At 37.3% G+C, this 27817-nt stretch overlaps 3 protein-coding genes across 3 annotated transcripts; 1 reads left to right on the forward strand and 2 right to left on the reverse strand.

The window, feature by feature from the left end:
• Positions 1-625: 625 nt before the first annotated feature.
• On the reverse strand, positions 626-17217 carry LOC124165673 (GDP-fucose protein O-fucosyltransferase 2). Its single transcript, XM_046543153.1, has 9 exons — positions 16969-17217; positions 16791-16902; positions 16577-16718; positions 16387-16507; positions 12635-12814; positions 4903-5125; positions 3929-4112; positions 1762-1894; positions 626-918 (listed from the first exon to the last, which is right to left on the reverse strand). The coding sequence occupies exons 1-9, from the start codon at positions 17115-17117 to the stop codon at positions 747-749; spliced, it is 1416 nt and encodes a 471-aa protein (XP_046399109.1). The 5' UTR covers positions 17118-17217; the 3' UTR covers positions 626-746.
• Positions 17218-18720: 1503 nt separating this feature from the next.
• LOC124165428 (40S ribosomal protein S18) lies at positions 18721-23682 on the reverse strand. Its single transcript, XM_046542836.1, has 5 exons — positions 23573-23682; positions 23176-23361; positions 22905-23006; positions 22417-22508; positions 18721-18857 (listed from the first exon to the last, which is right to left on the reverse strand). Exons 1-5 carry the CDS (start codon positions 23573-23575, stop codon positions 18782-18784), a joined length of 459 nt encoding a protein of 152 aa, XP_046398792.1. The 5' UTR covers positions 23576-23682; the 3' UTR covers positions 18721-18781.
• Positions 23683-24062: 380 nt separating this feature from the next.
• On the forward strand, positions 24063-27688 carry LOC124165429 (adenosine 5'-monophosphoramidase HINT1). The gene is made up of 3 exons (XM_046542837.1): positions 24063-24258; positions 24328-24432; positions 27421-27688. Exons 1-3 carry the CDS (start codon positions 24148-24150, stop codon positions 27583-27585), a joined length of 381 nt encoding a protein of 126 aa, XP_046398793.1. The 5' UTR covers positions 24063-24147; the 3' UTR covers positions 27586-27688.
• Positions 27689-27817: the final 129 nt, after the last annotated feature.

Below are 27817 nucleotides of genomic sequence, written 5' to 3' on the forward strand. Positions count from 1 at the left end.
GCAAGCAACAATTATCCATGTGCCAAATGCATATAAGCAATCCATGAGTTGACCGCGAACCAATGCTACAGGTATGGCCGTAAACCCGGAAAGGAGGGAGCACAACTACCCTCGGAGTCCAAGATAATGCGGAGTCCCCACTGGGGGGGTCCCAAAAGGTTGGAGCTGAGAGTGTGTGATTATCTGCGAGACCCTTCTTAACGAATGTCCTCCAAAAATGCTCGGTACCACGAGAAAGAAGTCTCAGGGGCTTGGGGCTCAGTACAGCAGTCATGCTAAGACGAAAACTCCGCCGTCTCGAAAGGGTTAAAAAGGTTAATTTTTAGGGTGTTTACCAGATCCATCTATTTCTAAAAACTGGGCTCATTACGGCACACATATTCCACTAAATAATTGGATGCATTATTGGTATTCATGAACAAAAAGTCTGGAGGAGAATCTTTCGACGGACTCCAACCACAGCATTAGCAAAATAAGAGTGAAAGTGTAAATGCCAGAATCAAATGACATGATTATATCTTAATCCATTTCTATTTTGCATGGAAGATCAAAAGTTCCCATGTTGCCACATCTACCAATGGGGAGAGCATACTTTACATTTACTAGATGTTGAAAACAATTCACAACCTTGTAAATAATATTATATTTTCATAATCCATACACATCGTATATTAAAACGTATTACAAATTCAATATAAATATGGCAAAAAAATCGGTATATTAAAAAATTAGAATATTACCACTTTCTAGAAGGCAATACGCCAACGAGAAGGCCTTTCACATCGAGATTCCTCACCAGTACTAGGTACATCACCCCCACAGAGACGATTAAATGTTGAATCTGGATGAAAACCTAATATTTCACGCTCTTCTTGGATGCGAAATGAATAAGTAGACTCGTGGGTACCGATGAAGTATCTGTTAAGAAGTAGAAAAAAATTGTTGAAATGAAGGTCTTAAAATAGATATGAACACAATCACATTATCTTAAAACACACAAACGTGGTAGAAAAGATCAGAGGCGCCGACTTATAAAAAATATTGGGGTGGCCCTCGGAGGTCTTGCTCCGGGAAGAGGTTAAATTCAAAGTGTGTCGCAGCACCGAAACACTATCATGATTCATACCACTTGTTTTAAGTTAACCTGCGCACTACCTTATGATTTGTTTTAACACATTGTTGAATTTATTTTAAAAGGTAACTATTGTCAAGCATGGGAAATAAAAAAAACAAATATATTTTTGTGATTTCACGAAGCATGATATAACTAAATTATTTTCCTGAATTATTGAGGGGGCTCCGCCCCCCCAAACGAATCTTTGAGGGGGCTCGGGCCCCCTCAGGCCCCATGGAGTCTGCACCACTGGAAAAGATGCAATTACAAGACAGATCTGCATACTTTAAGGGAAATATCACATAAGCTTTCAACTGCCCACATAGCACCAAATACCTCAGAAACATTCCATGAGATATAATGATCTTATACATAAGTAGACCTCTAACAGATGTATCTGAGTGTTGCTTATGTTCCCAGAAAAATAGCCTTCATTTGCCTCATTTGGCCTATAATTCCTTTCAATTTTCCTAGCACGTAAATTACCACTGAGATAAGTCTCTGAAATATTTTATAAAGTGTAGGAACTTTCAAATACTGCAGAAACACTGACATTATAAAAGATGATTGGCAAGTAGCCTTTTCAGCATACAAATGCAGAGTACAAAAGCACACAGTCGTAAAAGCACATAAAATAACTCATTTACCTTGCATGGCGACAAATTATTTGCTCAATAATTGCAACACCCCCGTCTTTGTAGAGCCTTTTCTGTGCCATGGATGGCTTCCACTGCATAACATTATAGTTTGGGCCAATGTACTGACGAAATTCAGCTACCTCTGCAAAAGAAACAATACACCATAATATGATACTAAGAAAAAAATTAGGAAAAAGAAAAATCACACAAACCTCCTCTATCAACAGAATCCATCCCAGTATGCACTCATAGTGTTTTCTATATAGTTATATAAATTTGAATATTGGTCTGAATAGGGTAAATGCTGACATCCAAGGAAAAGCATAATAACAATATCCAAACAATCTTCTATATTATTTCTACTGTATAGATTCCTTTTTCTCAACTTATACGCAACCAAACTCTACAAATGAGGTACCAAAATGCACAGAATTTATCAGAGAACATGCGACAGCATATCTTACTTCCTAAATATTGCTATTGTTTCCTAAAATTGGTTTTTACATAATTAAAAAAAAAACAAAAAAACTAAATATTCCTGACTTTAACTGTGCACAAACATTCTTTAAATAACTTTTATCAAAATGCGGCTGATTCCACATTCAAGTCTCCTGTTGAAACATAAGTAGGAGTCATCATGTGTGTTTAACAGAGGATAGTGTAATTACTTCCAATGTTGTGTTTAAAGAGGTCCTCTGACCTCAATTTGTACGTGAACATTCCAATTAAATTTGTACATAAGACCCTGCCTTTTTTTTCTACATTTTAAAATTAGAAACGCGCCTATCCCTCCGTGGACCTGCATTGAAAAGAGCGGGGGAAGCCCGCTGTGAGCGGGGGAAGCCCGCTGTGAGCGGGGGAAGCCCGCTGGGAGCGGGCGCATCACGCTCGTAATCTTGGAAAATAAAAATCAATATTTACTAAATCACATTTTAACAGACGACTATCACCCAAATTTTACACAAAACTGACTATATAATGAAAAGGTGCCAATTCAGAGTATAAATAACTTTGCAACCAGCTAAAAGAAAAAGAATAGATGCTCCCTTTTATTCCCCCCTGAAATGATTTTATTTTCAAACGAACAAAATATTTGGAACAGGTAAAGAAAGAAGTGAAAGAGAAGAAATATGTAGGTGTGAAAATATTAGCTAATAGGAGAATCGAGTCGAAAGCTGCATCAAACCAATCTTAGGATTGTAGACCAGTGATGACTATGATGAGGAAAAAAAATGCCTCTTATCAAACTTATAACTGAATTTACAATGATAAGAATTTTGACATTTTTCACATCAAAATCAAGTAAATAACCTCGCATAACAAATAACGATGAGCATTTATGAGTCCAAAAATAGGAAAAAATTGTTTTGAAGATGGAGAGAAATTGCAATTTTCTATAGCCTCGCATTCTTCAGATTCCACACCATTAGACCTAAATCTTCCTAATTAATTCAATACAAAAAAATCGGCATATACCTAGCAATAGCTAAGGAGTTAAGTGATGCAATTTTAAGTACAAGGCCATTCACTTACATGTCGATTTTTTTAAACTTGAGTTGCAAATCAGTGCAAAGCTTACAACCATTTTGCAACTTAGCACAAGAAAATGGGTAGCCATTCGAGGGTCAACTGAAACCCAACCACTTTGAAATCAATTTCCAAGTGGTTGCGTACAATCAGATTGCAGGCTGCAAAACAATGGTCGCATTATTACATACAACTATAAACCTTCTCAAGCTTTGCCTTTGTACATGCCGACTATTTCTGTGCTTTGATTTACATAATGAGGTGAGCATGGTGACCAAGTGGGTGGAGCATTGGGTCCATATCTTGCTGAGGCCTTTGGATATCTCCAAAAAAAAACTTCACAGTGTGTCTTAGCCCAGATGAAGGGATTGACCCCTGTACCATGAATGTTAGAATTTTGCAAGCTCTTGGTGTATTCTGGCGAGAACTGAAGCCAAAACTGTATTGATAAATTAATTACAGGCCTTTATCAGCAAAATAGTGCTTCTTTAAACAGGTGACTGATCTGCCATCAGTGACACACTTGTGTATACAGAGATCATAAAAAGGTGAGAAACCAGTCACCACTTTAAAGTCACATTTGCAAGTGGTACTATGCAACTAGCACTGTAATGGGGTCGATTTGTGAGGATAACACAAAAAGAAATACCTTTGTCAGGTGCATCAGTTGCAAGAAACACTGTTGAAAGTTTAAGTCTTTCTAGATGCTTCAACACTTGTAGAGCAGCCCATTTGAGAGATGGAACCTCAGAACTTCTACCCCAAAGGAAGTCCTGGCGTCTGAGATGCAGGCAAAGATAGGGACCACCTTTGGAGAAAATAATTTCTTTACCCTGAAAATAAAGTTCATTGACATTCTATTACTTCAGTCCAACAGAACAGAATCGATTCTAATCCATATGATCAGAAAATATGAAAATTACAAACATTTACATAATATGAATAATGTAAATCATACTTCAGAAGCATTAATTGCACGATATTGTTACAAAAAATGTTGCCAGTATTATTATGAAAAAGGCATAGTGCAGAAAAACTTTATCTGAAAATGAATATTTTCATACAAGAAACAGCATAAATGAGTAATAGAACTTTGCTTAATCACAAGACTGATCAATCAATCACACACTGATCAATTCACAATAGACAGTTTACTCAATGTCACATCCACATAAGGTTAAAAATCCATGCATTGGATAAATGACACAAAAAATGGCAACTCAAGAAAAAATTATGCTATGGAACTAAGAGCGAAGAACACAATTTGGTTCCTGCAAATTATACGGCAGGAGTATAACCAATATGATAATTAAACACCTTCCCTGCCATTAGCCACCATATGGCATCTCACACGACTTCAAATTCTATTATATATGGCATCTCATTGCACTACTAAATGAAATTCCTTGCACCTATGAAATAGTACCCCAAAGAGGCTAGGCAGGGTACGTGTTAACCACCGGTATATATCAACCCGCCATTACTATAAAAAGAGGAGAGTAACACGAGACAAACAAAGAGAGGAAGTAATCCTCTTATAATAATAACAAGATGAAGAAAAAACTGCAGCTAGTAGTCCACAGCAAATGATGACTTTAAATGACATTATATTAGTGTGCTAACCTTTATTCCATCTTTATGTCCCAGAGAAGGCTTCTCATCTCTCCAATCTTCTGGGCTCACAGTATCATCCAGTTCATCAGAGGAATTTAAGAATTGTTGACGAAACTTTGTTCCTTCTTGTATGAGAGGACTTGCAAAGCGCATACTCCTTCTAGAACGCCAATATTCAGCGCTCCCAAACTCATCATGCAATAAGACTTCAGCTCGGTCCAGCATCACTATCCTGTAAGAAAGGCCCATAATAAAGGAGAGGGAATGGACGAAATATAACAGGAGCCCTTATAATGATTCTACCTACCAGTCTGAGCACCGCTTCATATAGTGGATAAGGTAATAGGAAGACAGAGTAGACTTAAGGAGGTAGGTGTAACTTTTATTTATGATACTGCAGTAATAACATTTACTTTTTTTACTATGTTAACCTTTTTTACCATTGTTTAGTAGTTCAACTTAATGTAAAAATATCTCGAACTGATATATGTACATATATAAATAGCTTCATGAATGCTATTTTTCAGTTAAGTAATCAGTCAAATTATGGCTAGCTAAGGTGATAATTTATGTTAACTTTAGCCGCCTGATTTCATTCCCAATAGTCTACCTTCACTCCCGCATTTAATGCTGGCCTATTTAAATTTGTGGCAATGTATGTGCACACCAGGCAACGATTGCAGATTTTTTCTAATGTTTGTACAGGCTCACTAAGCATTTAAAGGTTAAATCCCTCAACATTTCTTGCTAGTACCCGAGTAATAAGAGGGTGAAGTAGCCACCAAACAGGTCAAAGGAAAATAGCCACACATGGAAATAACTGCTGAATAGATAAAAGAATGCTGGAATAGATCAAAAGTGCTCAAAGAATAAGTAATTCAGCCATTAATTCATTTTCTCCCAAGAACTGGCATGATTATCAGTCTAGAGTTTTCGAATGTTAATTTCATCATTACCAATGCCTGAGATATGAATGAAGAAATAATGGTAGTAGGCCATGAGAGATCAGCGGTGTCGTTATAAATTCAGATGCTTTAGAATATTCTTTAGAAAATCTTTCGAATATAGTTTCTGGACAAGAAGAGATGAATTCCCAAAATTTATTCTAACTTACAGGTTGACGTCTAGTGGAATTAGCATAAGCTGAAATAGAAGTGGCCGCTGGCCGTGGAAGGAGATGGCCACTACAAGAGATAGTTTTTACATTGCTAGCACAGGAAATGTATTCAGTCCCAGGGAAAAGTGAGCACTGAATGGAGGAAGTCATTTGTGCGGGTTTCATTACATGGCCGAACTAAGCCCCATTTTTTACCATGCTAGAGTCATTCCAAGTTATATACGTAGTTCACTTAGATCGAAAGCTACAATACATTAAAATAATTGTGTAGTTATTATAAATATTGCGTAGTAGTTATGTGTAGATGAAGGCGACAGACAGTTACAATGAAAAAATCTTCCCCATTCAGCCATTATCTCGCACATTAAAAATAAGTGAATGCAAAAGTTGCCACCCACTTTTAATGAGTAGGTGATGTCATTACAGTTCTGGTTAATTCACTCCTTTGGCAAAAATTTTTTAATTGAAGAAAATGGATTGCTTTAAGGAGTGTAAACATCGATCAACCACACAAAGCCCTAGGATTAACTGAGAAGCAGTGAACCATTCAGCATGATTTCGTGGTGTCATCAACTTATTTGCAATAGGGTTAAGACAATCGAGTTTTTGTTTTAAATACTCAGAGAAGTAACTGACTGACTGAAAAATGGAAATAATATGGATCTATTTTTCAGACTCTATACGATGAAATGTAAAATAAAATTTGAAGAACAAGCCAATTCAATCACAGTAACATAGTCAAAATTACTTTGCCACAATGATAGCATCTGTAATAGATTTAATACCTGTATTGTTTCCATTAAAAGTCTATGAAGCTTTACCAAGTAGATTAATTTCATATAAATACATGCATGGGTAACTTTTTAAGAAATGATGAGCTAAAAACTTTTTCCTTTCACTGCAACCACCACATGCATCTCAACACAGGAACTGACATCACTTGCACTGGAAAAAGGAATGCCTCTCTCGGTTTCTTTTCTTCCATTCATTGAATTGCATAAATTTCTATGAAATCAAATTTGTGAAGTAACACATCAGAACTACTTGATAGTTTTATTTATTATTTGATATATATTTATATATATATTTTTTTTATATATAATAAAAAACCCTAGAATGGGCAGTATCAGAACACACAATAAAGAATAGAAACTCACACTCACTAAATAACTAAATTTTCGGTGGCATTACCACCTTCCTCGGAGTTAGGTAAAAGACTGTAGGTAGAGGGTAAAGGATAGCTGAGGGAAGGGGAAATAGAGGGGAGGTAGGGTCCAAAGAGGGGGGAAAGAAGTGGGTTGAGGCAATTAAGGGATTAGCGGTGGATGTTTAAGCCAGGAGGAAGAAATGCTTTGAATAGCCAAATGTAGCTTAATTCAATAGAATTAAGTTTGAGTGGGTGGTCTGTGGGGGGAAGGGAGGCTAAAACTGAAACATTGTAGCAATCATTGAATTGACGCTGATGAGTGGCCGCATGTTTCGCCACCGGGAAGGACGCAAAGTCAGAGGAAGTGCTAGATGCTCTGTGGTTATTGATTCTAAGGTTAAGGGGAGTTGAGGATTTGCCTATATAAAAGGAGGGACAGTGCTTGCATTGAATAAGGTAAACTACATTTTTTGAAGTACAGGAGGCCGCAGGAGGTGGTGGTAAGTAGGAGACGAGATGACTGGGGATAGAAGGAGGGGTAAAAATTGGGCAGGTCTTACATCTAGGGCGACCGCAGGGCGAAGGTGTGCTGATGGGAGTAGTGGGTGACTTCTGTAAGGGGTTAGTTGAGCGGAATAAATTTAAAAAGGTTTGCGTAGGAGGGACTGAATCTACTACCCATTGAGCAACCTTTGATCTGTAAATAATGCTTATTATTAAATGAGAACGAATTGTGCGTTAGGACGATATTAGTTAGGTCTAAGAGGAAGTCGGTGCTAGGGGTATGAGGAGTTGGGCTTTGGGAAAGGAAGTGGCGGAGGGAGTAAAGACCTTCAGAATGAGGAATTGATGTGTAGAGAGAAGTGACATCTATGGTGGCCATGGTAATTTGGGTGTCAGGAGGAATTTGGGTGGATTGGAGACGGTCTAGGAAGTTCTACCTAGGCCACTTTGAACAAATTTTCCTTTCCCAATATCCATTGAAACCCCTCCTTTGGCTCAGATTTATTGATGACATATTCCTCCTATGGCCACATGGTAATGATTCCCTCGAAAATTTTATTGCTACTCTCAATTCCTCATCCTCTCTTTCTTTCACCTCAACCATTTCTAATTCCCAGATTACCTTCCTTGATGTCAATATCTCTCTTGTCAACAACAAATTTCTCACCTCTGTCCATGTAAAACCCACGAATAAGCAGCAGTACCTTCATTTCAGCAGTTGTCATCCTTCCCACACTAAACGCTCCCTTCCCTATTCCCTTTCCATTCGAAGCCACCGTATCTGTAATAATCCTGATGCCTTAAATAATTTTCTTCACAACCTTCACCGTTCCCTCCTCCAGAGAGGCTACCCAGAGTCCCTCCTACGTAAAAAAATTCTCAAACACAAATGCCCCCCAGAACCGTGCAATAGAAACAAACCACGAGACCTTTCCCTCTGCACCACTTACTTTCCTGGAATACAATCCCAGCAATCTATCCTTAAAGACCTCTTCCCTATTCTAAAAAACAATAAGGCAACAGCCAATCTTTTTGCCAAACCCCCTACTGTCACATTCAGACGACCTGCAAACCTTTTAACCCTTATCCGGGCAAGCAGGGTCCAACGGACCCTACAGCCTTTATTTCAGGTTATAACATGAGAACAAAATATCCCAGTGCTGTGAACTTCTGTGACTTTGTTCATAGGGATAAATGGAATAAGAAAAATATATTTTTAAATTTTAAAAAATATTTATTTTTTGTTTATGGTAAATTTAAACTTTTCCTAACATAACCGGGCAAGCTGGGTCTGATGGACCCTTCACATACGCGATCAGTTGGACATCATTAGATGGTTAATATAAACGGTATTATGTTGTCATTTTTCAAGTATTATTTGGGAATGTTCACATATACATCTAAATAACCCCTAACTCAGTGGCGTATGGCAGGAGGTGAGTATTCACCAGTTATGCAACACGCTGCACTTGGATACTTACGAGCATATATATCCAGTTTGTGTTAGCTTCAATCACGAAGTTTATTTTTGCTATCAAGGCAGGAAAATGTAATAAGTGTAAATTAAATAACTAGATTATGTACGCAGAATGTTATTCTAGGAAGCATGGGTGGTAAGATAGGGGCAGATATAGGGAAGGTGAAAAGGGAATATAGACTAGGCTGGAGAGTCACTGGTGCATTACGGTTGGAAAATCCTGGTAAAGGAGAGTGAGATGGGAGAGGAATGAACAATACGCAACAAACATTGTTATCTTTGTCTATAAATGAAGGATGGAGACAGTTTTTTTCATTCTTTCGCTTATTGCTATTGTACCGTGGCGGTCGCTGAAGGGCATATGCTAAAAGAAATTTTCCTTCAGTTGGATGGAGTCACCGGGAAACCCCTATAGAATGATCACTAAAACGATCCAGTTGTTTCCAAAAAAAACACTGCTCCTCGGAATTTATTTGTGGCGTCCATTCAAGGGATAAAGGAAAGGATATATCCTACCATACAGAAAGCATGCAGATGATTTCACTTCGAATTTGAACACTCCTGTTCATTATCAGTCTCCTAAAAATCCTCCACCTGTATTCCAAACCCTAACACATTGATGACAGTCTATCCTTCCCTGTTTCCTCCTTCTCCTGCACTCCCCGCCCATCTTTCCACCACCTTTCACCTCTACATCCTCCATCCTTGTTTCCCATATAAACTGCGGCATGTATGAAAAAAGAGTAGAGTGCTAGCAAAGTGCTACTGGGCAACGTAGATGAAGGCATATAAGATTTCACACATAACTGATTCCAAAAATATGGGCTTCTATACGGAACTACCGCCTAAAAATGCAATTCTTTTGGGTAAAAGTAACAGTCTTCGGAGTTGGCAAGTATTTACAAGTTTCCTTCACGAAGACATCACATGCCCATGTAAGTTCTGATAGATGAATACTGAGGAAGTAATTCGTATTTTTAGAGAAATTCTATGAAAAAACATATTTTTTTATAATTATTAGATCATGGCTAGACAAAAGTTTTGTCTCAAGATGGCACACAAAAACTGCTGAACATTGAATAAACTAGTGACGATGATTTGGATGACCAGCCAATCGTAGAGGACAGTTCCAATGAAGAGCAATGCCTGGTTTGGATTGAATAGTTTTACAGCACCTCACTGAACCATACCAAAATAAGAACAGAAATGAAACGAGTGACAAACATTTCTCTGTTATAAAGTTTGCATAGAGCCTTCTGAGTTATGTTGGAACTATGGAAAAGTATTAGCGATTTATTCCAGGAAAATTTCAAGCCAATAAAAGTGATAAAGAGGTTTCTTCATTGCATGGTTTCACCAAAAATGGTATGTTTGTGCCCAAGATGAAAAGTTGGCTGGTAGTTCTTCAATGATTCATGCATCATAATAAAATTATTGAAGACGTCAATGCTAAACCTGAAATTATCTGTCACTACAACTGCACCAAAGGTGAAGTCGATTTCCTTGACCAGTTGATAAATACGAACATGAGTAAAAGACGCACAAATAGTTGGCCTTTTGCGTTTTTCATGAGTGACTTGCATGTGAGTAGAGTAGCAGTGTATGTGGTGTGGATGAATACTGATCTAAATTGAAATGTTGGTAAACATTATTCAAGAAGACTATTAATTCAAAGTTCCTCCAATATTCTGGTTAAGGTCCACATTGAAAGACGATCCAACTTGTGTTTGTCTGGGAACAAAGGCTAAGAACTTTTTGATGAAGGAATTTCTGAGCCAAGACATTCATCAAATTATAGTATGACAAAAAATGAGATAATATATATGCCCATAATAGAAACAATATGAAGAAAAACAAATGTGTAACAACTGTGAGCAATCGGTACGCAAAGAACATAGTGAGGTAAGACGTTTAAATCAAAAGTGAAAAAAGCTTTGAGGGGTAGCCTATCCTGGACTCGTTGATAAAATTTTGTTTTTTCCCTCAAACAATAAGTTTGATGTTCTACAGTGTCTCGTTTCATAAGTAAACAATATTTAATTATCCCTTATGTTAATTAATTCTAAATTTAAATTATTTCCCCCAGAGATCAATTTTATGAAGGATGAATCATAATTTTTTTAGATTCCAAATTTTTGTTACTAATTAACATGTAAAATTTTCATTTATGAACATTAAAAAATATTTTTAAATCATTGATTTTGCATTAATTTGCACTATTTGACAAAAAACAATGATATTTATGCTAGCAGGTTGGCCCACTTGAGCAAAAAGAAAAATTAACAAGGAGGGTCCATTGGGCCCTGCTTGCCCGGTTACGTTAGAAATTTGAGGTGCCCGGATAAGGGTTAAATTTATTCCGCTCAACTAACCCCTTACAGAAGTCACCCACTACTCCCATCAGCACACCTTCGCCCTGCGGTCGCCCTAGATGTAAGACCTGCCCAATTTTTACCCCTCCTTCTATCCCCAGTCATCTCGTCTCCTACCTACCACCACCTCCTGCGGCCTCCTGTACTTCAAAAAATGTAGTTTACCTTATTCAATGCAAGCACTGTCCCTCCTTTTATATAGGCAAATCCTCAACTCCCCTTAACCTTAGAATCAATAACCACAGAGCATCTAGCACTTCCTCTGACTTTGCGTCCTTCCCGGTGGCGAAACATGCGGCCACTCATCAGCGTCAATTCAATGATTGCTACAATGTTTCAGTTTTAGCCTCCCTTCCCCCCACAGACCACCCACTCAAACTTAATTCTATTGAATTAAGTTACATTTGGCTATTCAGAGCATTTCTTCCTCCTGGCTTAAACATCCACCGCTAATCCCTTAATTGCCTCAACCCACTTCTTTCCCCCCTCTTTGGTCCCTACCTCCCCTCTATTTCCCCTTCCCTCAGCTATCCTTTACCCTCTACCTACAGTCTTTTACCTAACTCCGAGGAAGGTGGTAATGCCACCGAAAATTTAGTTATTTAGTGAGTGTGAGTTTCTATTCTTTATTGTGTGTTCTGATACTGCCCATCCTAGGGTTTTTTTATGATATTTACCTCGCCGAGGAACATTTCGAAGTGTGTATTTTTATATATATTTATTTATTGTACTAGATAGTTATTCCATGATAGTTTTACATAAAAGTACCTACTTAGAACTTAATGTGTGCTCTTAATTTAGGGGTTCAGACAATATTTAAAGAGGTTCAGCTTTGTTATTGATATTTAACAGTTCAAGCCTAATATTCCTGGGATTTTAGTCTTCCCATAATGAAACATAGTGAAGGTGAAGCATCAAACAAGTCCCTAAAACAAGCTGTCAATTTGAAAACAGCATTTACAGGAACACCCAGATTTGATGAGGTAACTTCATTAGAGCGTTTACTTTTTATTTGCAAATGGCTAGTGTCCTAACACACCCACCACATTCCTATTGAGGCGGCTTGCACAGTATTACACAAATGAAGATGTACTTCTGAGCAGAAACTACTAGAGCTTACTAACCTTGGAGCATCTGGCCTAGGTTCACTGATCCAGCCTTTTTTCCCAACTTTCCTACCACCCACCAAGATAGGAATTATGAATGATGCAGACCCTTGAAAAGATAAACATAGCACTTTCTTTGCACTAACTAAGTCACTGTTATCCCAAAAGTCTCCTTCATACAACCCATCATCCTTCAGCCTGAAAGAGGAAGAACAGAAACAATTAAGTAACACTTTACTTGTGTGTTAAATATTTCAAGTACAGTCTTCTGTTCTTTTATCTACAACATTGTGCTTGTGAATATAACTTAAAGGCGGAAGTAAAAATAATGCTACAGTAGACTCTCATTAATACGAACAACGTTATTACGAAGTTCTCGTTTTTACGAAGCAAATCGTTGGTCCCGACGAAAAGGCCTATCCAAGCTATCGGAAAATAAACGTTATTACGATATTTTAGTTTTTACAAAATTACGAACCTCAGTCCCGGTCCCGGTGCACAGTGGGCGGAAGTCGGAAAAAGCCGGACAAAATTACAAAATGGCTTTTTTTGAGTCATAAACTTGAAACTTTTCAGACATACTTAAAAGTGATTGAAATTTATGGATATGTACTTCATTTGACATAGATCCCACCCGTTACTGAGATACAGAGGTTCAAACGTGAACAAATTTCCATAAAAACGCCCGTCTACAATTTTCTCTGAAAATCTTCCTAAGTAAGTAGATGGTGAAGTTATGGGTGGATTCTTGTGGAATAAAAAAACCACATAATCTGTTGGCGTAGGATTTTTTCTTTAATTTTCCGTAATCTTAAAGAATATCATCGATAAATTCTTACCGTGCTGTTACACACTGGCGGACACTGTTTTTCGACAAAGTTTTACATTTAGGTAGAGTTTCAAATGGGTTTTCGGCAAAGTCAAGTGGAGTAACTTATATGAGAGCATTCTTTGAAGATTTCTTGAGGTGCTTATGCAGTTATCTTTGAAAGAAGTTTGCGACGCCGGAAATTACATTGATTTTTCGATCGAGCGGCAGGGTTCGTCTCCGCGCGTCGGGAGTTGGATTAGCCGCGACGCGGTAAGGTTATTGAAACTTTATGGGTTTTAACGCTCAGCATTCACCGTTTTTATGCTTTGCTTCAAGACACCGATTCTGAAATGGTCTATGGTGAAGACGGTGGAGGTTTTTCAGCCGAGGTAAGTGCACGTTTCATTGAAGTTCATTTCATTTTCTTTGGATACGATCGAGGACCATGCTTCTATTATAAGCGTTCAAATCTCGAAAAAGTGAGTTTTTTTCCTGGGACTCACACAAAAAGACCTACCAGAAAGACACAAGCTGAGACTCTAATACATTCTTTACTCTCCAATCCCTGAACCCCAGGATTCTACTGCGAAAACGGTCGTTTTATGACACTGGGGAGCAGAGCCTTTGACTGTTTTAACGGGGTATTTCCACGGGAACTTCTAGGTTTTTAAAATGTGTATCATACTCTCAGTTCTACTTTGACTGTGGAGAAGGAAAGTTAAGTTCTCTTAAGTGTGCAGAATTTGTGAAAGTGATTTGAATTCGTTTGTGGAGCGTAAAAATTTCAAACTTCCACATGCCTGTAAGTACATTTTTGAATAAATCCCTGATTATCTTTTACAAAATAGTTTTTAAAATTTATATTACTAATTTTAACTGAAAATTTCCTATCATTCCTTTCTAAACTAAAATAAATTAAAATTAAAATTATCAAATGCCACTGTTTAAATTCCAATTGATACTATATATCCAATATGCATTCCAAAAATCGTATGTGGCACTGCAGTGTACTCGTAGACAAACCAATAGAATATTTATCGATATCAGGAGTACGATACTTAACATCTCCTAAGTTATTCATACCCGACGCTCTTGCTCTGCAGATTTAGCACCTCATGATTCAGCTGTCCGTCAGTGTGTTGCAAACTAAAAACAATCGTTTTTCTTGATTTTGAAATGACTATACTTTCCTGTAGGATAATAAATTATATCGGCATGAAGATTAATGAAAAAATTAGGAAAAAAAGGTAAGCAATATAATTATTACCTTTCCGCTGATCATTGTCAGTAGTAAACAGAGCTTGATCGTGTAAATTTCAGAGTTAAAATCATTAAGGTCAACCACCTGCCTTTCAATATAATACCTTTGTCATTTTGTAACTTCTTTTGTCTTTTTTTTCACTTAAAGCGGTCGTGTCGACGACGGCCATGGTGCTGATAGCAAATGCTACCAAAGGTCCGGTGGCAAAATTTTTCTACCAAGGGAGTTATAAATATTAGGAAAGATGTACATGTGATATTAAGATCAAAAAGAAACACCTTTGACAACACTAAAACTTGTACATAATAAACCATATAGGCATATAGATCAGAAAAAGCTCACTAAAATATTTTTTGGAACTTGCTGTTATCACAGTCCGCTGCCTTGAGTTGACAGATTACAGGCAAAAGGGTCTGGTTCTGGGTAGGGGGCCAGTTCGTAAAGGGTAACGCCCACGTCACATGTAAACAAAAGGTGAAGAAATTGCTTCCGGAGCCCGAATGGACGACGATCGTGAAGGGCCAACGGAGAATCATGGTCATCATTTCCAGAGGTGCAGCTAGGAATTAAGGCTAGGGGGGGTTTCAGGCACAACTAATACTGGGGTGCTTGGGGTATTGCATACCCGCCAGGGTAAGTGGGAGGTGCTGAGGCCTTCCGCCGCCAGAAAAAATTAAGATAAATGGTGATTTTTACGGCCTTCTGAGGGATATTTTATTAATCCTCACACTATTCTGTAAGCAATATTAATCCAATTAAGTAAAATAAATTTAACTTAAAAATTTCTGTGAGCTCTGGGGGGGTTTTTATCCCCCAAACCCCCCCCCCCTCGCTGCACCACTGATCATTTCCTTTTATTGCCTTTCCTTCCCATTACTGCGTCCTCAATGAGAAAAATTGTTCAGCTTCTTTCGGTGATTCATATACATTTGAAAAAGTTGCCTGACTAAGAGCAACACAGGCACAACCCCAGGATTAGCATGTGAGGGCTTAACCCTACCACCACTGAGGTCAGCAGAAGTTGTTCAATTGGAAATGATGTTTTAAATGTAAGTTGAACTCCTCTAAAAGGTTGAGTTTCGAAGTTGATTAAAAATCACACAGGAAAACTAACCTTAGCAAATACCTCAGTACTCTAGTAAGCCCCAGGGCTAGCTCAGTTTGTCAGAATAACATGGTGACATAATGAAAATTTCATGTTTTGAATGCAAAATCAGTTATTGAAAAATCTTTTTGTTAGCAATGCTTACAGAAATAATTATATCCTACTCATGTGCTCCATTACCCTTTCCCATGTAATTTTCACGTGAATGCCAACAGTCGTTTCATTAAGAGAGAATAATACTATTCAGATATAGGAAACTGAAGTGGCTTTTACAAGAACTGAGTTCTTATCTGGCCTAAGTTGCTACCATTAGCCCTCATTTTGAGGGAAGCACTTTAGGCAACACTCACCTATTTGTTGCAGTCTTTACAGGCTATCAATTGTAAATCAATTATCCATTCCCATTACATACTAAATAAACAACATAGTTCATACGCATGAGACAGTATGAAATTCTATCAGGGAAAAAGCATTCCTCAATTCAATTAGAATATGACGCAGGCAACTTCCGACTCAATTAATATGATGGAAGGCAACAAAAAAAGTGCCAAGTTTCCTTCGCATCACTGCAAATTCCATCACATCAGACATACCAGTAATGCAGTTTTTGTTGGCATGCCTCCACATCCATTTTGTCCTTCCAGTCATTATTTTCCCATGCGTTCTTGAAGTGCTGAAGCACATACACAATGTCGATAACATGATTTTTTTCATCTACGGCAGAAAGTAAACGTTAATAAAACGACTAAAATTAAATAAAGATACATGATTTTCATTACGCACCTTGCATGAAATCATGAAATTCGATAACTGGGACAAATTTTTCTATACTTTTCACATCAAAAAACTTTCCCCATGGTATATTGAACTGGTCACCAACATCTGTTGACTTCCAATGATACAAAGAAGTCCATGGTGGCAAAACCTGTGGTCAAAATGCAGTTTTAACGCGCATACATTCAAATCTTTTGCCAAATCGCTCGGAGCTTTTACTCACCAGGGTCCAATTTCCAAACTTCTGTAACTTTTTAGTGAGCACGGCGATACGCATAAATACATCACGCCGCAAGTTAAATCCTTCAGGTGGATTTACATCATAAAGCAAGTACCTGAAAATATTCATTTTTGAAAAATAAAATTGACATTTAAACTCCAAGTGAGTCGCCCCTTATTACCTCTTCTCGACCGAAATCGTGCAGCTTTCTTCGGAATGTGAACCATAACAATGATCGCCAATGCCTTTCAAAAAATGAGAACAATGCCACACCGGGATAATTGATAGAAAAAGGCACACAGAAAGAAATCTATTAGTAAGAACGTTCATTGCTGCTACTAAAAATCATAGAGAAGGTGATTTCCTCACTTATGGAGTAAGGGCAACAGCATATTCATGCAAATTTTTGAACTCAAACGTTGCGCGTAACGGCAGTCCGCTACAAACAAACAACACGTGAAATTAAATAGCGCGGAAAATTTCTTATCAATAATAATCACGGATTTTCTATCAATTCGTGTTTTACATTTACTAAACCCCCTCGAAAGATTCTAATTATGAGAATTAAACTATCTTTGTACGTTGATTTTTAATTTCCACTATCAGTTTAATAGAAATTCCACCTTACTCCACACATTTTCTTCACAATACAAACTAAACCACTTTCAATGACAACACTATTTTCCAGAGGTGAATTACTACCATTCCCTCGCCTCTGCACATCCGAATTGTTAACAATCGGTTACAAGGATATCATAATTCCCATTACCTGTCGGGAGCAGCGCAGGTTCTAAACCTATTGTAATGTATGAAGTTAATATAATCGGTCACGTTTACTACCTTGTCCTTACAACTGGACTTGTTGGCCGCCCTCCTCCCTGATTTCAAGAAAAATTGAAAAGATTGTTATCTTCCAGGTTTATTTCCATCATAAGTTTTTATTTCGCCAGCTTTCGCGATAGAAATAATTGATAAATATCTAAAAGCCACAATTGTCAATCTATCAGACACATTAGTGCCAAAAGGTACCTACTGCATGTTGCAGAAAGTAGAACCTGTTCACCAACCCCCCAAAATTCTCCCTTCACCCTAATACCCATCTTTAACCTCACTCCATTGAAAGGTTAAATGAAAAAAATACCTCGCCTATGCTTAGTTTGTCCACTGAAAATGACGTAGCCAATGAGGTTGGTAGCAAAGATAAAAATGTGGCATGGATCTTTTTCTCTGCAGGATATTACTACACAATTCTCTCCATGTTGCCAGCCATTAAACATTGGGAAACTCTGGAAAATGTGGGAGTTGACATCCTTTCCTTTTGAAGTCTTGCAATAAGTTCACCCTATAACATGATGGCCCGGCATTGGACATCATTCCTGGACATAGAGACCACCAGAAGCTTAATATAATCAGAGTGGACCACTGCAATACATGGATCCCTTAACAAGATTCACCTAAGCTATTGAATTCCATGCATCACAGTAAATGAGGTGCAACATAGGGCTTTAAATGCATGAGAAGCCCCTTCAGACTTATGGCCTAAGATTTCAAACTGCCGCAGGCAGAGTCATGTGAATCTATGCTGTACGTCAATTATAGCATAGCAAACTCCATGCCTATTGCATCATGCTCATTGCAATCAAGCACAATTGCCATCACATGAGAGATGACAGATTTCAATTACAGAATATTACAGACCAAAGGAATACCTTAAGGCATCTATACTATCCCATCTTTGGCCATCCACAAGTGACAATTCAGCCATTCCCAAAATACTCAGTTTTATAGGATATGCCAGTTAAAACAGTAATCTATTACATCAATTTAAGCAATGAAGAAACCACTGGCCATAATCCTAATACTGCCAAAATCACCACAAAATTTTCATAAAAGGTAATGGGTTGAAACTTCTTACAATAAATTGAAAACAAAATTATTTCCCTTCGATTTATTGAAGGTAGTTTTAAATTACAAAGGAATAAATTTGCAGTGGTTTACTTCTTCTTCGACACACCAACAGTTCGTCCCCTGCGTCCAGTAGTCTTGGTGTGCTGTCCACGTACCCTCAAGCTGAAATGAAGAGCATTGAAATTAGTGCACTGCACTCAGCACATTCAAACGGATTTGGCAATCACAATAAAAAAAATATAATCTCATTGAGTTGACAACTATAAGCCCCTGTGGAAAAATTGAAAAGTAGAAATACACAGAAAAATATAAAAAAATGTAAATATTGGAGGACTGCAGTGCACCCCAGCAAACATTACCATTACCTAAACCCCAGCATACGGATGCTTAACCCTCACCTTCTAATCACCACACACCCATGACAACAAATCTAAAATTATGGATCAGTGAAGGATAATGAGTATCCAATTCCAGTGCATTTCAGAGATAACTGCTTAAGATGAAATATGGTAATTTAGATAAATTTGATGTCATTGAAGTAAACAGCAATGAACTTGCATTAAGTTACTGGTTGTAACTAATATTCGGGTAAGCACTACTTAATTTACATATTTAGAAGAATGAATATTCATATTTGCACCATGAAGTCATAGAACTAAAGAGTGCATCAAAAAATTAAGTCAAAAACATACCAGACATTAACACGACGTTTTAGAAAAAAAATCACCTTCATCTAATTTCTTAGTTTGTGGCACTATCTTCAAGAACTAGCAACAAAAATAAAAATATGGCCTTAAATGATATTTTTTGTATAATTGCTCATTTTTATTGTTTAAGTCAGTGCCAGTCACTTCACATTTGAAAATTCTGCTAAAATGTGCTTATATGAATTTTATTTCAAATGAAAGTTTAGTTCAGTAGAAAATTCAGTTTTATGTCCTTCGGTTCCATAGTTATTGGCACTTCAGGTGCACATAACTTTCCTCGCGCTAGATTCTGACATTAAACAAAAGCTATCATAATTAATCATCAAGGTAGTTCTTTCAAATATATGACAATGAGAGAAATCAGTGATGGCCAACAGGCATGATTTTGAACTATCTGCCTCATTAAGTTTAGCCAATATTAAATATCATTGCAAATTATGAATTATTTCCGATTTGTTTTCTTTTAAATCAGTAATCAAAAAAGGATATCCTAACTTTTAACCCTTTTAGTGCCAGCCTATTTTGCCCAGTATGCTAAAGAATACCAGGCCTTTTTTTTGCAAATTTGTAAATTTGCACTTAAAAATTTACATAAAGCCTAATACACATTTGCAGAAACTATTTTTTTATTTCCTCCCTAAACTTACGAGCATGTTAAAGCATGACAGATACCTAAAAATTGATACCAAAGCTACATGAAACCCAAAAAATAAAAATCGCAAGTGTAAAAAAAAAAACAGCCGAAAGATCAGCCCTTAGCACACACCCCCTGGGCCCATGGATCAGCCCCCTGGCACTATAAGTAGGATATGCTGGAACAATACACTACTGGTTCATGAAAATCATTACATAAGCAATAAAACACTTTCTTAACCAATCAGAGAACGTAAACATGTACAAACACGGCACCACACTAAAAGGCACAGGGCATAAAATTTTTGAAGAGAGATCAATGTAAGACACCATTTTTAATTCTTTTTAAATCCCATTATCCCATAAGCTTTTAAAAAATTGGCACTTCAAGCAAGAACATTTCCGCAAAACTGTTTGAAAAAAAGGAAACTTCTATACGACCATCTTCCCTGAATGCAGAACTGCGGCCTTAAACTTAGCCATCTACTTTGCATTGTATGTATCACACTTCCTCCTTTGACCCCCATACCTTTTATATATTACATCGAAACTGACATAATGGTGCTAAGTGTTATTCATAGAAAAGCAGAGGCTAGTCAGTCTCTATCAGAGATATCTCGATGACAAAGCGAATTATACACATAGGGCAGCTCTTTCAGCAGTTTTCCTATGGTTTGATAGATTGTTCTGCTTTCTGTTAATTGTATTCCACCAGAGTAACATTTAATCCACTAGAATTGAGAATTAGTGGGAGAGGAGTGAAGCCTCAAGAACACCTTAATAAGAAAGTTGAACAACTTAATCTGAAACGAAAAAAATTAACTGTGGAACACGAATAAGCATAAAATGGTCCAAATGACAATACTTCCAGCAGTTGCTCACATCATAGCTTCAACGGCTTAATTTGGGAGACACAACGGCAACAGTATAGTTTTATCGAATCACCAATTTTCGTCGGATCTTCACCAAAATTAGTATACATAACAAATTTCACATTTTAAACAATCCTAGGGGTGGGCGAATGCGCTTAGAGTACAAATAAAAATTTACTAATCCATTACTTATCTTGGCGTCAGATGGGTAACTTATACATTGTAGGAGCCATCATAGATGAGAAAAGACGATCGAAAACAAACTTGCGTTTGGGTATAGACGGGGCATGATGTGTCTTGTTAAGTATGCTAATTTTCCTCTCTACATTTTGTAAAATCAGAGCTAATGTATGGGTTATTCAGTGTACGATCGTAGGACCGGAGGGGTGGGTAGGGTAGCGCACGGTGGAAGCCACACCTATGGCACGGCTTTTTTCTAATTTATGTGCCGACTGACTCCGACAGACTGGATTAGTGAAATTATGTGTGTGGGTCGAGGCATGGTTTTTGTATTAAGAACATTAATTCGTCCCTCGAAATTATATCAAAACCCTCTAATACCAACTAATTTGTTTATCTTAGCAAGTTTAGTTTTCGATCGTTTTTTCTCATCTATGATGGCTCCTGCAACGTATAAGTTCCCCATCCGACACCAAGAAAAGTAATGAATTAGTAAATTTTTATTTGCACTCGAGGCGCTTTCACCCACCCCTAGGATTGTTTAGAATGTGAAATAAGTTGTGTATACTAATTTCAGTGAAGGTCCGACAAAAAATGGCGATTCGATAAAACTATACAGTCACCCACATAACAGTCTATCCCTTAACATTTGCCCAATCTGTTGATTAATAATCTCCTCTGTTGAATAAGAGGATATGCTCCATTAAAACAGCAATTGAATGCCTATCTATTTAACAACTGTCTAACTGATAGAATCAGCTGCTTCTCAAGCTCAGGTTGCTCCATAAAGTACATGAAATAAAATAAATGATCCAACTCTTTGAGAGCATTTTAAGCGTGAAGATTATCACCGCAAAAGAAAAAGGTTGGAATCTAAGGAAATATTCCATACTACTCGAGTTCTACACTTCCCACTCATCACAATGCTTTTACACCTATTGCCATTCATATTAAAAACAAAAAAGGATTTTTCTTATAGTATTATTGTCATTACATCCACTATAACCAAAGTACAAAAAAAAGATTAAGAACATAGGCGAAAACCTACTACGAGCAATACTATTACATTATTTCAAAACAGCCAATCCGGACTTTACTTATAAGCAAATTCAAACTGTAGCTGACTGAGACGTTCACCAAACAAATATAATTTGGAAAAACTTGCTCATTCTGCCAATTTACTATAGCACATGCTACCAGCAGATGTGGTAATTGAAATACCACAAGCCTTTAAACTGCGCAACTCAACAATTAACCTGGACTGCAAACTTCCTGAATTGATAGGACTGACTACCAACAAGTATTTATTGCTCATAGAGCGAAACTCACCCCCAGTAGTGTCGCAATCCACGATGGGCACGGATCTTCTTTAGCCTCTCCAAATCATCACGAAGTTTACTGTCCAAGTTACTCGAGGTCAACTAAAGGCAAAATCATATATATTAGTTAATGCATTACAAAACAGAACTTCGAGGAATAGACATAACTCCGTCTAGAGCATTCATAAGTGTTTATTTCACAAAAAGCAATAAAACATTAACGTACTAGTGATATTTCCACTGTAGCTAAAACTGACGTTCACCAAACAATGTAATTTGGAGAAACTTGCCAATTTCGTCAAATTTACTTTAGCACAGGCTACCAGCAGCCGTGGTAACTGAGGTACCAGGAGCCTTTAAACTGTGCCACTAGGACCAAGTAACTAGAACGACCTCTAAACTGGGGAAGTCATCAGGCTTAGCAACCCACACGTCTTTGCTTATACACATTAACAAAGAATTACGTAATACAAATGCATCGCCCAATTATGAACATACCTGTGAAAACTTTCCATCCTGGATATCCTTCTGTCTATTCAGGAACCAGTCCGGGATTTTATACTGACGAGGATTCAAAATAATTGTAATAACCTTCTCCACCTGAGTATGAGAAATGAGGAATCAAAATCCAAACGGGTAATGAACCCAAACACACATGACCAAATCAATAGAAATTGGATACATCATTAGCGAGCGGATAAATTATGCTGATTAAGGGAAAATAATGGTACTAAACACACCAATCCATACGAAATATAGAATGACCAACCTCTTCGTCCGTGCATTCGCCAGCACGTTTATCTAAATTGATGTCCGCTTTCTTCAGCACTATGTTTGCGTACCGACGACCAACTCCCTTAATGGCAGTCATGGCGAACATAACTTTTCTTTTTCCATCGATGTTCGTACCTTGAACTCGAAGAATATGCTGAAATTTCTCTGGTATCACGAGAGACTAGAATTAAAGAGGAAAATTCACATCACATTAGTCTTCCACAGCCAGCATGGCAAGATGACATGTTATCATCAGTATATATTGACAGTTCGGGGATAATTTGCTACACAGCATCATTAACGCAAACATATTAATACATAACCTCCAAAAATTGACCTCCCAGAGATCAGCAATAGGGGATGAAATAGATTTATAGGAATTCTTTTCTTACCATTTTGATCGCGGCTTCGATCAACCGGAAGTGAACGAATCCCCGTCCTGCAACAAATATACGGGATTGCCAACGTTGAAAATTTACCGGAGTCGTTCTATTTTCGCGATAGGTCGAAAAATTCGATTTAATATCGATAGTTGTCTGCAGAAATCAGTAGAGCAAACATCAGCAAACATTCAAGTATTAAGCAGTTGAAAGTGTATTGAAAAACTAATTCGTTTCAATCCTTTCATAGCATATTCTAAAGCATCAAAGACGACGTTAATAGAGTATAAATTATTTCTGCGGATTTAAAATACCGTTACAATCTAAGATAATTTTTCATGACATTAGCAACAGGCCAAAAACCCAAAAATAAAAAGACCAACTTGCCCGACGAGGTTCATGAAAATACTATTACTTTCTCGTTGAGAAGTAGAAATATTTAAGGCTGCCAGCATTTAAATGTAGCTGTTTGAAAACGAATGCTTTCAAAGGAATATTAACATGATTAACATTTCTCCACTAATGATGGATAAGAGGGCACCACCGATCAGCCGGTTATCTACCGTTTTTGCGAAACGCTTTAGAATATGGGTGATGAAGTAGAGAAAGCCCGGGCTGCGGTCCCGGAAAATGATACTATATTCGGAAAGATATTACGCAAAGAAATTCCATGCTCTTTTATATACGAAGATGATCAGGTAAATAATTCGGAGCTATGTGTGTTGTGATATTGCAATTCGAAGATGCTAATTCTTTCTTTGTCGCAGTGCGTAGCGTTCCATGATATCAACGCCCAAGCCCCGGTGCACTTTCTGGTAATTCCGCGAAAGCCTATCCCCCAGCTATCTAAGGCTGAGGATGGAGATGAGCAGGTATGAACATATTTACTACGATGAATTAGGGCTATGGCCATTTCTTCCGAAGTATTTCCTTTTGCTCGGTGCTAATGACTGAAGCTATCGTTCGCCGCCTCTCCCCACCGTCTTTGCTGGTGCTATGAATTTCTTTTACCGTGTTTTCCGAAGTGTATTACTTTGGAATTTCTAACGTAAATCAATTCACCGCTGTTGAACTATGCGAAAAGACTGGCAATGCTGGCTGTTTGCCGAAAACTTCCCTGCAATGTGTTTTTATTAATATAAAATAATTCTCCATGTCATCTGGCTTAACAGAATTTCATAGCTTCCCTCATAGGCTTTGGAGAGGTGTGGTGTAAATAAGGCATGTTTTTCTTTGGGAAACACGAGGTCGAGATAGACTTCAGCTAGTGAGATGGCTGAGGTATGATGATGTTTTGAATGCTGAGATCATAACTTTAATTTTCTGAAACATTCGTTTAATTCGTAAAACATAAATTGGGCAGGGGGAGGGTTCAAATAGAATGGTATCCCCTCACATTTATTGGAAAGCATTTGCTGTAAGCAGTTTGAAACTAAATTATGACATTTAATCCTGAATGACAGCTCACAGAAAAAAGGAAGTGACCATCTGTTCAAAATCAGACTATTTTTGACGATGCTTGATACTGCCTTGGAATTTTTTTGTGACCTGGAAAAGGACTAATCGATTGTTGAGAGCAGGATACCTTATTATGGGAAGCATTAGGCGAAACAATGTATAAATGGAAAGCCTATTCATTTTGGTTTTGAAAATTGGGCCTAATGTACCACTGTTGGCTATAAGGTCACATTTCAAGTACAAATGCCCACAAACCTCGACAATTCGGTCTAAGCACAGATGTTGTTGTACCCCATGTAAGTGCTGCTATTGTACCAAAAGATATGAGGTACGAGTTTTTTTTATTATTACTTAATTTCGGTGAAACTCATTAGGCTACTTGCTTCCCTAAATATCAGTACAAGTGGTAAAATAGAGGAGAATAGAGTAGAAAATTGTCCTCTCGAGATAAAGTCGATGATGATCAAGTAACGAAGAGGTGCTTATTGCTTTAAAAGTTGTAATATTGCTCTACTTGTCAGGTGAAAAGAGATTACTGTGTCCTCACTGTTGCAACAAACTATGAAAATTTTTTGTTGTTGCTACAAAAAGATGGTCAAGGGAGAAAAAAGCAAGATTTCTATACCTCAGCCAACAGTTTTCTTATCTCATGGCCTAGGAATGGGTGGAATTGATCAAATGGACCAGTTTATTGATTCATATAGGTCCAGAATAAATGATGGTGGCTAACATCAGTCAATTTTTTTTGTGTGCCTAAATATGTGGCTTCTTAATCGAAAAATAACTGAACAGAAAGATTCTCTTTTGAAGTTTCGCTGGTCACTTGGCTTGATAATGCTAAAAACAATTTGAAAATCATCTATCCGATGGAAACATCTCTCTTTTCCCATTAATTCTGTTAGATTTGATCGCCCAGAAACCTCCAGCCATTATTTATTATTACCGAAAGATGTTGCGTAAAGTGTAACGGTGAGCAAAATTCATTTGTAGTAAATGCTACGTTGGGCTTCATCCAAAATGTTTCCGTGAGTATCATGCAAAAGTGTCAAATTATATATTATAAAAATAAATTATGTTTCCACCTGATATGATGCTTACTTATTGCTGTGCGATAGAAAATCACTGTCATGATTAGTGTACTTATTTATTAAATAATTTTAGTAAAATTTCCATAGGAATAATGCACTACAATACACACTACTGCTCCCTGTGCATAGCATCCAATATGTCGGACGGGCTGTATTATTTAAACTATTGATTGTAAAATTTTTTAAATGGAATACATGAGTTAAAATGAACCTTATTAGTCAGAATAATTAATTTTTAATGAATATTTGACAAAAATAAATTTATGCACCAATGGGTTTAATAAAACTTCCTTAAAATTTGTACATACTTAACTTGATTATTTTTCATCACAATAAAAGTAAAGGTAGCTCAAGATATCTTCTGCCCCCCCCCCCCCCCCCCCCCCCCCTCGAGTTTTTTCTGTATCCGTTACTGTCTCTCAGTGAGTTAATTGATTAGGACTTAAATGGCATCAATAACTATTGATAAGTGGATGGCAACTTTTGCATTTTCATTTAAGTTTATGAGTGAGTGGCTGAATGATGAAAAATTTTTGTTTTGTCAAAACTTCTTTTTCCCTTTTATCCTCTGAATTCTTTGAAATTGATAGAAATAGCAATTTTCTGTTTGAATGAACAGTACCTCATAGTATCACAAGTAGCTCCTCTGCAATCAATGGCAATGACTGAAAATGATAATGTCAGAGCATAACAATGAGGCATATGAGATTTTCTCATCCAATTAGTGAAAACGTTTGTCGATAATTGTGAAGGATGTAAAAAAGCAGACTGTCGATTACAGACCTTGACTTTCTAGTGGACTTTCTCAAACCTCCTTCAATGGGTTTTTTATCCATTGTTTCCAAACAGCTTCTGTGCACTAGAGAAACAGAGTCTATCCACTGATTGCAGCCACAAGGCCAAAGAAGCAGGAAACATAGGTATTCTGTGTATCGCAGTTATATGTTGCCTACTGTCATCAACATTCTTATTCCTAGTGTTATTTTTTTCTTAAAGAAATAGAATTGTTAGGTGGCTCACTTATATTTCATGCTATAATCGTATGAAATATGTATTCATATGTCTGTCACTTTGCCACGTATGATCTACCTGAGAAAGAACCTATTTTTGGGAAGGTTCACGAGGGAAATTAGAATACTGATCTCCTTTTATGAAATCTATCATCAAATCTCAAAGATTTTATCTGTAAGTGATGGGTTGTTGAATTTATTTTCCAACAGCCTCCAGTAGGAAATACATAACTACAATCTTCTTCCATACTTGTTATATTTCCTGCTTGTTACACCAGCTAAAAGAAGTCTTTCCTTCTTGCAGGTCCTGGGTCACATGATGCTGGTGGCCCGCAAGCTGGCCAAGGAGAATGGATTGTCTGGTGGATTCCGAATGGTTCTAAACGATGGACCTGATGGCTGTCAGTCAGTCTATCACCTTCACCTGCATGTTATGGGTGGCCGACAGATGGGTTGGCCTCCTGGCTAAGCCTCAAGCCATCCTGTTGACTGTTTATTTTGCCTTATGAAGTACGTGTGCATGTATTTCTAATGAAAATCAAAACTTTCATTAAATAACCTTTGGAAAGCTAGATTTTATCATTTATTTTTTTATAGTACTTTCCTATTTTGTTTATTCTCCAAATCACAATGACTCATGGAAACCTCCAATTGCCTCTCGTATCAAGATGTAGAATTATAAGTTATGACTAGAGAGATTG

This window comes from Ischnura elegans, chromosome 9 (genome assembly GCF_921293095.1).
Source record: "Ischnura elegans chromosome 9, ioIscEleg1.1, whole genome shotgun sequence".
NCBI classification, from domain to species: Eukaryota; Metazoa; Arthropoda; class Insecta; order Odonata; family Coenagrionidae; genus Ischnura; species Ischnura elegans.